Source organism: Girardinichthys multiradiatus, chromosome Y (genome assembly GCF_021462225.1).
Source record: "Girardinichthys multiradiatus isolate DD_20200921_A chromosome Y, DD_fGirMul_XY1, whole genome shotgun sequence".
Classification (NCBI taxonomy): domain Eukaryota; kingdom Metazoa; phylum Chordata; class Actinopteri; order Cyprinodontiformes; family Goodeidae; genus Girardinichthys; species Girardinichthys multiradiatus.
The window spans coordinates 21,646,271-21,659,870 of record NC_061818.1 but is presented as its reverse complement, the minus strand read 5'-3'; the positions used below and the strand labels follow the sequence as shown (position 1 = coordinate 21,659,870).

The window sequence follows — 13,600 nt, the reverse complement described above, 5'->3', positions numbered from 1 at the left end:
CCCTCCTGGCCTGGAAAAAACATGTATAAGAAATCATCCAAACTTGCAATTGCTATTCTAAATAGCACAAAATATGTTTGTGCTATTTAATACTCCCAGCTATTTTGTTAAATAATTGACAGAAGGGAGTTTTGGAGGATTTTTAAATGCCATTTTTAATGATGGAGCTGTGTCAATTTTCTGTTTTCACTCACAGATTACACAGTAACCCCAACTATCAAGTGAGAATACAAACATTTCCATTAAATCAAATAAACAGCATTACAGCAACAACACAAAGCACAAAGCACTAACAGCCAATAAAATGTTTTTTTGTTTTTGTTTTTTTTAAATCTCATTTAACATTTAGAGCATATTTATGCTATACTTAGTTTTTCTAGTTTAATTATTTAAGAGCATCTCAAGACTCCTCCTTTGTCTATTCACAACACCAAGACAGTTTTCAGCCCACCGTTTAGAACCCTTGCTTTGTAAAGATTTAATACAGGGTCCTCCAACATCTGTTGCATCTTATTCAATATAAATCTCATTAGAGGCTTCCTAAAGGATCTTTAAAAGCTACACAACCTTCAGGCAACACTGTATATATTTTGGAAAGTGTTGGAGTTGATCCCAGGAACTCCTGCGTGTTTGTTTGTTTGGTAAAGCTAAGACATCCTATACTGTTACTAATAAAAACAAAGTAATAAAAAGAACACGGAGACTGCGCAGTCTTTAGATGCCTGTACAGGGAGAAGCTCGTCCGAATACTTCTGAAACTTCTAATTACTTCCCCCAGAACAGCAGTTTTTATTCAAAAGCAAAGCGTGAACAAAAATACATTACAAAGAAAAAACACACAAATGTATGTCTGATTTCTTATCCGGAGCTGTCTGGCACTCTGACATTCAGCTGCCTTTTCAGCACTTCCTGTTTTTTCCACTTTTGACCTTTATCTACAAATATACAAATATATTCTTGTTGAAGGGCAGAAGTCTTACATACAGAAATATCTTCTGATACTGGGCAGATGATATCTAAGTCCAGCACACACAGAGAAGCCTGTTTGCAGGCCTAAGTTACACAATACATTTTATTTCACACATTATTAAACATACTTGAGCATAGCAATACAGATCCTATAAGCATAGCATGAATATTTTCCAACAAAAGCTTTAGGGAAAGTTCTATAAAGTCGTCCTACTGGTTACTGTTTACTTGGGTACAAACTAATTTTCTGGAGATGCTTTTTTATGGTTTTTTTTTATATATTATTCAGCACTTAAAGGTTCATATTTCACATTAAAGATAAGTAAGTAAGTAAGTAAAAGTTTATTTATATAGCGCCTTTCACAGACATTACAGGTCCTTCTCAAAATATTAGCATATTGTGATAAAGTTCATTATTTTCCATAATGTCATGATGAAAATTTAACATTCATATATTTTAGATTCATTGCACACTAACTGAAATATTTCAGGTCTTTTATTGTCTTAATACGGATGATTTTGGCATACAGCTCATGAAAACCCAAAATTCCTATCTCACAAAATTAGCATATCATTAAAAGGGTCTCTAAACGAGCTATGAACCTAATCATCTGAATCAACGAGTTAACTCTAAACACCTGCAAAAGATTCCTGAGGCCTTTAAAACTCCCAGCCTGGTTCATCACTCAAAACCCCAATCATGGGTAAGACTGCCGACCTGACTGCTGTCCAGAAGGCCACTATTGACACCCTCAAGCAAGAGGGTAAGACACAGAAAGACATTTCTGAACGAATAGGCTGTTCCCAGAGTGCTGTATCAAGGCACCTCAGTGGGAAGTCTGTGGGAAGGAAAAAGTGTGGCAGAAAACGCTGCACAACGAGAAGAGGTGACCGGACCCTGAGGAAGATTGTGGAGAAGGGCCGATTCCAGACCTTGGGGGACCTGCGGAAGCAGTGGACTGAGTCTGGAGTAGAAACATCCAGAGCCACCGTGCACAGGCGTGTGCAGGAAATGGGCTACAGGTGCCGCATTCCCCAGACCTGGGCTACAGAGAAGCAGCACTGGACTGTTGCTCAGTGGTCCAAAGTACTTTTTTCGGATGAAAGCAAATTCTGCATGTCATTCGGAAATCTAGGTGCCAGAGTCTGAAGGAAGACTGGGGAGAAGGAAATGCCAAATTGCCAGAAGTCCAGTGTCAAGTACCCACAGTCAGTGATGGTCTGGGGTGCCGTGTCAGCTGCTGGTGTTGGTCCACTGTGTTTTATCAAGGGCAGGGTCAATGCAGCTAGCTATCAGGAGATTTTGGAGCACTTCATGCTTCCATCTGCTGAAAAGCTTTATGGAGATGAAGATTTCATTTTTCAGCACGACCTGGCACCTGCTCACAGTGCCAAAACCACTGGTAAATGGTTTACTGACCATGGTATCACTGTGCTCAATTGGCCTGCTAATTCTCCTGACCTGAACCCCATAGAGAATCTGTGGGATATTGTGAAGAGAACGTTGAGAGACTCAAGACCCAACACTCTGGATGAGCTAAAGGCCGCTATCGAAGCATCCTGGGCCTCCATAAGACCTCAGCAGTGCCACAGGCTGATTGCCTCCATGCCACGCCGCATTGAAGCAGTAATTTCTGCAAAAGGATTCCCGACCAAGTATTGAGTGCATAACTGTACATGATTATTTGAAGGTTGACGTTTTTTGTATTAAAAACACTTTTCTTTTATTGGTCGGATGAAATATGCTAATTTTGTGAGATAGGAATTTTGGGTTTTCATGAGCTGTATGCCAAAATCATCCGTATTAAGACAATAAATGACCTGAAATATTTCAGTTAGTGTGCAATGAATCTAAAATATATGAATGTTAAATTTTCATCATGACATTATGGAAAATAATGAACTTTATCACAATATGCTAATATTTTAAGAATGACCTGTAAATGTCACAAGGTGCTTTACAGAAGTGCACAATTATACATTAAGATAAAACAATAAAGGCACAAAAAAATTTAATAAGCATAGAAGATGGATAAATAACTGCCAAGCTCATGTTCTTTAATTCTGTGTATATTTTTTGCAGAGGTAATCTGCTGCGCTGTGTCCAGTTGTGGATAAAGTTGAATCAAGACCTCACGACACAAATGTAAACAACAACTTTACGGCAGTAAATATGGCGTCTCACCTCAGCGGTGTCCTGCAGCTGACAGATCTCGACGATTTTATCACCCCGTCTCAGGTCGGATACTTTAACACGACGTTTAACGAGATTAATTTAGGATGAAGGAGATAAACATGAATTATTCGTCTGCCTTTTGTATCTGATTTCAATGGCGAAAAAACATGCTGAAGTAGCTAGCAGTTGGCTGTGTAGTTCTTGTCGCCTGTGCTAGTTTTTTGAGTAGTGGCCCATAAATAACGTTCAACATTAATCGATTATTGTCTAAAAATCGTCATAAATCGATGTTTACTAATTGGTTGAGGTTTTACTGATTACAAAATGCTAAATAAAGTCTTAAAATCCGACGGTAAGTCGGGGTTAGCCTGCTAATCGTACCTTTAAATCATATCTATGCAAAAGAAAAATGCATATTTCTCTCATAGCTCCCAACCAGCATCTTGCTGATAGAGATGAGATTGTAGGAAACAAAGCAGCTTAGAAGTAGCGATTGCTACCTTTAGGAGATGGAATCAGAGGAGAAATACAGTGAGAGCAAACTGTTAGGAATGGTTTTAGTTGTGGGAAAGAAAATGCACACAAAACATTTAAATTACTTGATATTTTTGTCAGAAATCTGCAGTAGCAAGTTCAGTGTCCACTATATGAATACCCAACCAAAAGTGAGTCAAGGTTTAGTTGACTTTTTTTACTTGTTTCGTTTTGTTTTGTCTCATAGGAATGTGTCAAACCGGTCAAAGTAGAGAAGAAACAAGGTAAATCTGTGGCCAAAATACAGATTGAGGATGATGGAAGTTACGTACAAATCATCCAGGTTGGTATCAGACTTGATGTCCCCTTTACACCAGACTAAAACTGCACCTTGTCATTAAAAATCAGATCAGCTAGAACATGAATGGTCTCTGCAGGGTCTTCTAGGCTGCATCAGTATTGCAGTTTGCTCACAGTTACCCTTAACGGAGCAGGTGTGTGCTCTGTGCACAGAAGTGTTTGAAACATAGAGGAATCTTAATCCTGTGTGAAGGGACCTTACCCTTCAAACTATTTGGGGAATTGTTCAACTCTTATTGTGCCCTTTGAATTAATCCCACTTGTTGTTGAAGGATGGAGGAAAACAAAAGCTGGAGAGAGCCAAGATCACTCTGAATGACTGTTTGGCCTGCAGTGGCTGCATCACCTCAGCCGAGAGCGTCCTCATCACGCAGCAAAGTCACGAGGAGCTTTTAAAAGTGCTGCGGAATAATAAGGTGCAGCTGTGTTGGGTTTGGCAGCCCTTTTAAGCCTTGATTCAGTGTGTTATTGCTTTTTGTCAGTAACATTTCGTCCTCCCCCACAGACCAAAGAGACAGAGCAGAAGGTTGTAGTGGTGTCAGTATCGCCACAGTCCAGAGCCTCCCTTGCAGCACACTACAACCTCAGCAGTAGTGAGGCTGGCGGGAGGCTCGCTTCTTTCCTCAAAGGGCTTGGTGTGTGCCTTTTTAAAAATCTTTTATTAAATTATTCACGATTGAGGCAGACTAGTTTTTTTATCTGAAATGTTGTTTTCCAGGTGTTCATCATGTGTATGACACCAGCTTCAGTCGGTCGTTCAGCCTGCTGGAGAGCGAGAGAGAGTTTGTGGAGCGTTTCAGTCGGAAGGAGCAGGACAACAAAGCCCTGCCCATGCTGACATCTGCCTGTCCAGGTACAGCAGGAAAGCCAAACACAGCAGGAGCCCAAAACTCAACAAAGTATCTCAAAGTAATTGTGGGGAACAAATGCTAAAATATTTCTAATCAAAGCAAAAAATGAAGCTGATTCTGTTGTCTAGATTAATAAAATGAAAATAACCAAAGATATGTTTTGTACTTGTATGTTCTGTGTTTGATAAGGAGCACTTTTCATAATGAAGTTGAGCCATAAAATTATTTTGGTTTGTTCACTGACCATCGGCATGTCCGACAATCCCTGTACTCGTTGTTCAGGTTGGATCTGTTATGCAGAGAAGACACATGGCGAGTATATACTTCCATATATCAGCACCACTCGCTCTCCACAGCAGATGATGGGCTCTCTGGTGAAAAGCTATTTTGCAGAACAGCAGGTATGCTTTGGACCTATATTGATAGTTACAGTTGTGAATATACAGTGCCACGCAAATGTATTCCCAGCGCTTGAACTTTTTCAGATTTTTTCATGTTGCAACCACGACGTACATTGTATTGTTGTGAGAATTTAAGTAACAGAAAAAAAGGCAAGTTGTAATCAGAGGCCCATGCTAGCTCTGGAGGGGTTGCAGAAATCCAAAGCTCAGGTGGGAGAACTATTAGTCATGCAGTCCACAAATCTGACCCTTATGGAAGTGGGAAGACAAAAGCCATTGTGAGAAAGTCTTGTTTGGAGTTTGCCACAAGCCATGTAAGGGACACACACATCCAACATCTACAAAGGTGGTCTAATCTGATGAGACCAAAATTGAACTTTCTGGCATTATTGGAAAACCCCATCTGCCCTGTGAAACATGGTGGTGGCAGCATCATGTTATGGTGATGCTCCCTTCTGCAGAGACGGAAAGGTGGTCAGAGTTAATGAGAATAAATAATAAATAGAGAAGAATAAGGGGCAATCCTAGAAGAACTGCTTGTAGAAACCTGAGATGGTGGCTAAGAGGTAAAAATGTGCGACCTATATTTAGAGGCTTCAGTTCTCGACATAGCCTATAATAGGTTCGACTCCTGGCCCAGGTGACTTTTGCCGCTTGTCTTCCCCTTCTCTCCACCCCTTTCCTGTTAACTTACTGAAATCTGAAAAATAAAGGTCACTAGTGCTGCCAAAATACATAAAAAAAGAAATTATAAATTTAAGACAGGATTACATTTGTCCCACACATACAGTCTAAGCTAAAACAGAATGGCTTAGAACAAAGTATATTTATATGTTAGAATGGCCTAGTTAAAGTCCAGAGCTACATCAAGTCTAGGAATTGTACTTTAAAAGACACTCTCCATCCAAGCTTTAGGTATTTAGGCAAAGAATGGATTATTATGAATACTTTTGTGAGGCTTGTAAGTAGACATAATAGGGAGGAGTTGCTGAGCTATCTGGGGTTTGCTTGTTTGTTAGGGCCTTAGTCCACAGCAGATCTACCACGTGGCGGTGATGCCCTGCTTTGACAAGAAACTCGAGGCTTCTCGCTCCGACTTCTACTTGAGTAAATCTGAGACCAAAGAGGTGGATTGTGTCATCACTTCGGGTACTTCAGCCGCCCTCACTATGTCCTAATGCTTATGGAAAGAAAAACACTGTCCTTGTTCTCATAGACTCTCTTTTCTACCGCAGGAGAGGTTCAGAAAATGTTGGAGGAGCACAATGTGTCTCTTTCTGATGTTGAGCCTGTAGCCCTGGATACAATGCAAGTTTTATTCCATCTTGTTTTGATGCTCTCCTTCCTTCTCACCTAAAGCAGTTCAAGCTACACACTGTGTATATTTAACGCAGGTTCAGCAGCGTGTGTGGGGATGAGTTCCTGAGGCATGCTGGGAGTGGCTCGGGAGGTTACCTCCATCATGTGTTCACATATGCTGCTAAACAGCTGTTCGGAGAGGAGGTGAAGGAGCTCACCTACAAGACGCTCAGGTGAGGGGGCCTTCAGGAATGAACTAGCATTTGGTAAACGTCCAACAGATCAGTTTGGTCTGACTCAGTTGAATTACTTATTCCTGTGAAACTAAGAACTGTCACACAATTAATTATAATGTCACATGTCCCATTCAGATAAAAGGCTAATCTTTTTTAATTTAAAAACAAACTTATGATTGAGTGTATTTCTCTTTTCCTACTCTGTGGTGCAGGAATAAAGACTTCCAAGAGGTGAGACTGGAGAGAGATGGCACCGTCCTGTTGTGTTTCGCCTCAACATATGGTTTCCGCAACATTCAGAACCTCGTGCAGAAACTCAAGAGGGGAAAGTCGCCCTACCATTTTGTGGAAGTTATGGCCTGCCCGTCAGGTAAAGGGGCAGAATTTCTGCCTTGAAGCGCTGTAAAGTGGGTCAGAAGGGATAGGAACTGGCCTTCTTGTTCCACTCGTACAGACGGATTCAAAGTCGACTTAATGCATTCTAACTTGATCGTAGCTATTAAACAGTGCAGTCAGGTTCAGTTTATTATTTAAATTAGTGAAAAAGGTTTCTATATAAGGAAACCCAGCAGATTGCATTGAGTCAGAATCGTACAACTTCAATGAGGGTGTAGCGACAGTGGACAGTTGATAGCACTGAGTCATTAACTTAGCGGCAATCCCTCATACAGAGCATGCATGTTGCAACAGTGGAAAGGAAAACCCCCATTTAATAGGATGAAACCCGCATTTGCCGCCGCCCATTAGGAGCTTGAAAAGACTGAGCTAGAAAAGACTGAGCAGACACACAAAGAAACACAGAAGTACTTGTGTTAAAGCAAAATGTTGAGAGTTAATGGCTCCTGTAGTGGAGCTACTATAAGCACTTTCGAACCATCCTGAACATGTTATCCGCATCAGTTTCTGCTGCCGAAACATCTTTCTCCTGCTTCAGCTTTCACTGCGCACCGTGGATATCTGCTGCTTCTGCAGCCATCTTTGTTTCGTATCGTATAACTAAGTCACCCTCGTTCCACAATATTTTATTACCCCTTACAGTTCATAATAGTTACAAGTTTGTGTTTACATCTCAAAGGATTTTTTTTTACCATTCTTTGGTAGTCAAAACTTTCTGTTTTGCAACAATATAAAATGTTCAATAAGAATTGGAATCAGGAGATGATCACAGTTCAAAACAAGCAAATTTCCATGTCTTTAAATAAAAAAATGAAAGCCCTAGTTTTTGAGTTGGAGAAAATGTAAAGGCGGGAACACAGTTCATTTCATTAACAGCTCTAATTAACTTTCTAATTAACTCAGGCACAACTTTAAACAGCCACAGAAACAATATAATGTTTTAAACTTTGCCAGACAAATTGTGATGGTGTTTCAATGCAGGAATAACTGATCTGTGCCGAAGTACAGAACGTCATGTCACTACACAAAATGACTCTGTACACTGAGTCCTGCATGTCCCAGATATAATTTAAGCACGTGCTTGCCTATGTCTGAAGGATATAGATCTATAAAACCTAGATTGTCTAGATTTCTCCTTAGCATGCAGGTCAGGTCTGTTTACTTGCTGTCAACTAACAAGATATTGCTAAAGTGATTCAAATTTTACATAGGTTTTTTGTTTCTGCAGCTCTAACACTAACATGTGAACTTCCATAGCATTCATAATTACATATTATGTGCATATTTGCTACATGTTGTATGAATCAAGTTCATCCAACAAAAAACAACAAACTGTGGTTCAATCAACAGGAAGGAGATTGTTAGGGTTTTATTTATTTGTTAAAGTATTTATTCTTGTAATGTACTGCTTTTGGCACATTTTCTTCAAATTTTATAAGAAAGGTTTTTATTTTCTTTAAATTGGCTTTTTATTATCAGACAATTAAATTCATTAGCAATACAACTAACATTTAATTTCATTTGAGTACTTTGGTACCTCATTAAATGCATAGGACATAATTAAAAATGTTGTTTTCATGTCAGATGCATGTAAAAAAAACAGATACATTAAATACAATCACTGAGGTTGTATCATCTAATGAATAACATAAAAACAGGACCAACATAATCATATATATTAAGCACTCCTTGTCTAATTGAACATATATCATGCATTGTCTTGCAGGCTGTCTAAATGGTGGTGGGCAGGTGAAGCCCTCATCTAGTCAAAACCAAAAGGATCTTCTCCACCTGGTTGAGGAACTCTACAAGGCAGAGCGCCCCCTGTTGCCAGAAAATGACACCCGCGTCGCAGAGTTGTATGAAACCTGGCTTCACACCCTGGGAGAGGAGAGAGCCAAACAGTTGCTGCACACACAGTACCACACTGTGGAGAAAATGACCAACGGGCTCACTATAAAGTGGTGATCCATGTTCTTGTCAAGCCAAGATGATGTTTGCAGACTTTTATTTTGCACTCACATTTGGTGCTGACAAAGGAGCATAGCAAAGGTGAACATTTATTTCTCTAGAGATAAGAATTATGAGCAGATTGTTCATGTATGCACTGTTCTTTTAGCTTTTTTCCTATGAAATACCAATGCTTTTGGACTGTGAATAAATTAACTGTTTATTGTCCACATAACTGGCTAATAATGCCTTTTTTGGGGGACCTGTTACACTTTGAACATGTCATTTCAAATCGTAAATGGGTAAAATATCATCATTGTTAATTACATGTATATTTATACAGTTTGAAAAAAAAATGAACTATTTAATTATGTTAAATAGTGTTATTTAATCAATGAAACACAGGAAGTGGGTTCAGACTGATTTTTTTTATATATTTTGGGTGTGAAGTTGGAGGCTTTGTTAGTTTAGAGGTGAACTTGGGGTGGAAAAGCCACCATTTATTTTCAGAGCCCTTTCTCTACCCATTTGGTAGAAAGGTCAAGTTTCCCTAAATCTGTGCGATAAAATCCAGTCAATAGAAATATTTACCAAACTCATATATTATCTATCAGATCTGGAAATTTCAGCCAACACCAATACATCGGGAGGTTTAAGTGCTAAAGTCAAAAACAACTTAACCAACAGAGTAACTATTCTGAGCAGCTAGGAGCTCTAGGAAGGCTACCAGCAGAAAATATTTTACGCAAATCTAAAAAAGGAATCATAGATCAGGGTTAATATTGGCACAAGAAATAATTAAAGGATTTAATGTTAGTTTCTTTGGAAAATGAAATCAGAAGACACTGCTGGGTGCAAAACATTTCTACATTAGAAATATGGAAACAAACATGAGCATTTACTGAATTTAGAGCAGGCAATAGGCCGGTTTTTGTTAAGATTTTAGAAAGCCACATGTTGACAAATTGTAAAAATTTCCATCATAACATAATGCTCCTGCAGATCAGTAGGTACTTTTAAATGAGATGCTGAAGAAAGTTCCTGATTGACTTAGGCTTTATTCTCAGCTCTGCTCCTACCCCACTTGTTGGTGAGCACTGCTGGTCAGCTGGCTGAAAGAAAGCTCTTTTTTTTTCTTGCTTACAAGAAAAAAATTCAGCTGTAAAAATTGCTGGTCATGAAAAACCATCAGGGACGGCACTGAAACAAACGGGGCGGCATCCGTCAGAACAAACTGCAGTTAGCAGGCTCAGTGTGTGAAGCTGCAGACTGCATGCTTTACCCGAGCAGACAGCCTTACTAGTATCAGCTTATATTCCCAGTGTTTCTCTGTAAGAGCAGAATGACAAAAAAAAAAAACATGATTTAACCTCTGAATAGAAATTCCAACAGGCAATTCGTATCTTAAACGTTTGTTTCTAAACACATTATTTTTAAAATAATGGAAATTAAAATACGTTGTTCGAACCCTCCACCCACACCCTGGTAAAACACGCTCAGCACACAAACTTTATAGTCATTACCAACATGATAGAGCAATTAATCCTACATCATTACATTACTAGAAGGATTGCATGTGGACATTATGGAAACATAAGCATAATAAATTTATCTGGGACAACCACCTGTTTGGCATGAGGGAGGTGATATAGAGGGTTTTTTAAAATCAATTTTTTTAGATTTTTATTTCATTTTTGCACAGACAAATGAAATAAATCATGGTGGGATTTCCATCTTGGAGCCTTTTTACACTGGGCCCAAACCCAATAACAAGACATTTCTACAGGTCCTTCTCAAAATATTAGCATATTGTGATAAAGTTCATTATTTTCCATAATGTCATGATGAAAATTTAACATTCATATATTTTAGATTCATTGCACACTAACTGAAATATTTCAGGTCTTTTATTGTCTTAATACGGATGATTTTGGCATACAGCTCATGAAAACCCAAAATTCCTATCTCACAAAATTAGCATATTTCATCCGACCAATAAAAGAAAAGTGTTTTTAATACAAAAAACGTCGACCTTCAAATAATCATGTACAGTTATGCACTCAATACTTGGTCGGGAATCCTTTGGCAGAAATGACTGCTTCAATGCGGCGTGGCATGGAGGCAATCAGCCTGTGGCACTGCTGAGGTCTTATGGAGGCCCAGGATGCTTCGATAGCGGCCTTTAGCTCATCCAGAGTGTTGGGTCTTGAGTCTCTCAACGTTCTCTTCACAATATCCCACAGATTCTCTATGGGTTCAGATCAGGAGAGTTGGCAGGCCAATTGAGCACAGTGATACCATGGTCAGTAAACCATTTACCAGTGGTTTTGGCACTGTGAGCAGGTGCCAGGTCGTGCTGAAAAATGAAATCTTCATCTCCATAAAGCTTTTCAGCAGATGGAAGCATGAAGTGCTCCAAAACCTCCTGATAGCTAGCTGCATTGACCCTGCCCTTGATAAAACACAGTGGACCAACACCAGCAGCTGACACGGCACCCCAGACCATCACTGACTGTGGGTACTTGACACTGGACTTCTGGCATTTTGGCATTTCCTTCTCCCCAGTCTTCCTCCAGACTCTGGCACCTTGATTTCCGAATGACATGCAGAATTTGCTTTCATCCAAAAAAAGTACTTTGGACCACTGAGCAACAGTCCAGTGCTGCTTCTCTGTAGCCCAGGTCTGGGGAATGCGGCACCTGTAGCCCATTTCCTGCACACGCCTGTGCACGGTGGCTCTGGATGTTTCTACTCCAGACTCAGTCCACTGCTTCCGCAGGTCCCCCAAGGTCTGGAATCGGCCCTTCTCCACAATCTTCCTCAGGGTCCGGTCACCTCTTCTCGTTGTGCAGCGTTTTCTGCCACACTTTTTCCTTCCCACAGACTTCCCACTGAGGTGCCTTGATACAGCACTCTGGGAACAGCCTATTCGTTCAGAAATTTCTTTCTGTGTCTTACCCTCTTGCTTGAGGGTGTCAATAGTGGCCTTCTGGACAGCAGTCAGGTCGGCAGTCTTACCCATGATTGGGGTTTTGAGTGATGAACCAGGCTGGGAGTTTTAAAGGCCTCAGGAATCTTTTGCAGGTGTTTAGAGTTAACTCGTTGATTCAGATGATTAGGTTCATCGCTCGTTTAGAGACCCTTTTAATGATATGCTAATTTTGTGAGATAGGAATTTTGGGTTTTCATGAGCTGTATGCCAAAATCATCTGTATTAAGACAATAAAAGAACTTTATCACAATATGCTAATATTTTGAGAAGGACCTGTATACTAACTGCTTCGAAGCGCTCACTGTAATCGTGTCACTATCTCCAGAGTTTTTAAAAGCAAATCAGTTCATTAACTCTTGCTTTTGCTTCAAAAATATTAGTAAAGTCCCAAAACCTTGCATTGCACAATTTAATGGCTCTAGTAGCGAGTGAGCGCTGGTATCGTGGGCTGGAAAAAGGTGCATGTGTTGCAGAGGCACGTTGACCGTTCAGTGTGGTTCGGGGTCATTTTTGGCTCCTGGAATTTTCTTGTGTGGCCCTCACCATAGTTGACACAAATGTGGCTCGCCAGTGCAGGTGGTTGATACAGATGGACACTTTTTACAGAGAAATTAAAACCTTCTTGAAATGCAAAATTTTAGGTATAATACTATGCAATGAAGTTCTTTTGTTTTATACCTCAGTTACAATTGTTTTGAAAGAATGCAATATCTGCTTCATCAATAGAAAAATTGCTCTAAGATTGTAGGAAAATCATCTGCTCACCTTACCATGTGTACTTTTTGATTTTGTCTGTCTACATGTCTGTAAACAATAGTGCTGTGATGCAGGACACACTTCAGTTTTCTTCTGACAATAAATATATAATATGTTTCTTTTATTAACCACGCCTTTTGCTTTTACTTTAATTTAATAGTAAATAGGACCAAAATCCTTCCGCTGCTTTTACTCAGAAGCAGATTTGAGCAAACTTATTAGTAGTCAGCTAAATACAGCAAGCTTTTTTGAAGAGTGACCCGCATCCAGTTCTTGTTCCTGAGCCACAAATGTAGAAAACAACTATATGCCTCTCTTTTAATAAAGCCTTTGAGCAAAAACCATTTTTATTTTTTGGACTGGTATAATTTTGAGATACGCAGTCATACGTTGTTCGTATTTGGTATGCTCTTTTTTTTTTCCTTTCGGCTTTTCTGTTTCAGGGGTCGCCACAGCGAGTCATCAGTCTCCATCTAATCACATCTTCTCTCATTACCCACTACATTCATGTTCTCCTTCACTCCATCCATAATTCCAGCCTCGGCATCCTTTACCACCCCTCCTCTGTACAGGACCAAACCATCTCAGTCTGGCCTCTCTGACTTGATCTCCCTCTGGTGTACTTCAAAATTCAGAAGTGAGGGAGAGGCATTGTGTGGTACCCTATGCTCCACATAGCCTACAACGTTCCGCTCAATCCCTGTTTAAAAATAAATAATTCCTTCAAAATTTATCAGTGT

The 13,600-nt window shown here is 39.8% G+C and overlaps 1 protein-coding gene across 1 annotated transcript; it reads left to right on the top strand.

Annotated features, from left to right (window-relative positions):
- The first annotated feature begins 3,132 nt into the window (after window positions 1–3,132).
- Window positions 3,133–9,344, top strand: LOC124864377 (cytosolic Fe-S cluster assembly factor narfl-like). Its single transcript, XM_047359150.1, has 11 exons — window positions 3,133–3,208; window positions 3,867–3,962; window positions 4,252–4,395; window positions 4,485–4,614; window positions 4,698–4,832; window positions 5,113–5,231; window positions 6,251–6,380; window positions 6,467–6,539; window positions 6,626–6,763; window positions 6,979–7,136; window positions 8,889–9,344. The coding sequence occupies exons 1-11, from the start codon at window positions 3,143–3,145 to the stop codon at window positions 9,128–9,130; spliced, it is 1,431 nt and encodes a 476-aa protein (XP_047215106.1). The 5' UTR covers window positions 3,133–3,142; the 3' UTR covers window positions 9,131–9,344.
- The last annotated feature ends 4,256 nt before the right edge of the window (window positions 9,345–13,600 follow it).

What these genes read in the sequence shown, in the direction of transcription:
- LOC124864377 (XM_047359150.1), top strand. Translation starts at nt 3,143, where the DNA reads ATGGCGTCTCACCTCAGCGGTGTCCTGCAGCTGACAGATCTCGACGAT. An exon ending in GCTGACATCTGCCTGTCCAG is followed by an intron (nt 4,833 to 5,112) that starts GTACAGCAGGAA and finishes CTCGTTGTTCAG; the next exon opens with GTTGGATCTGTTATGCAGAG. An exon ending in GCTATTTTGCAGAACAGCAG is followed by an intron (nt 5,232 to 6,250) that starts GTATGCTTTGGA and finishes CTTGTTTGTTAG; the next exon opens with GGCCTTAGTCCACAGCAGAT.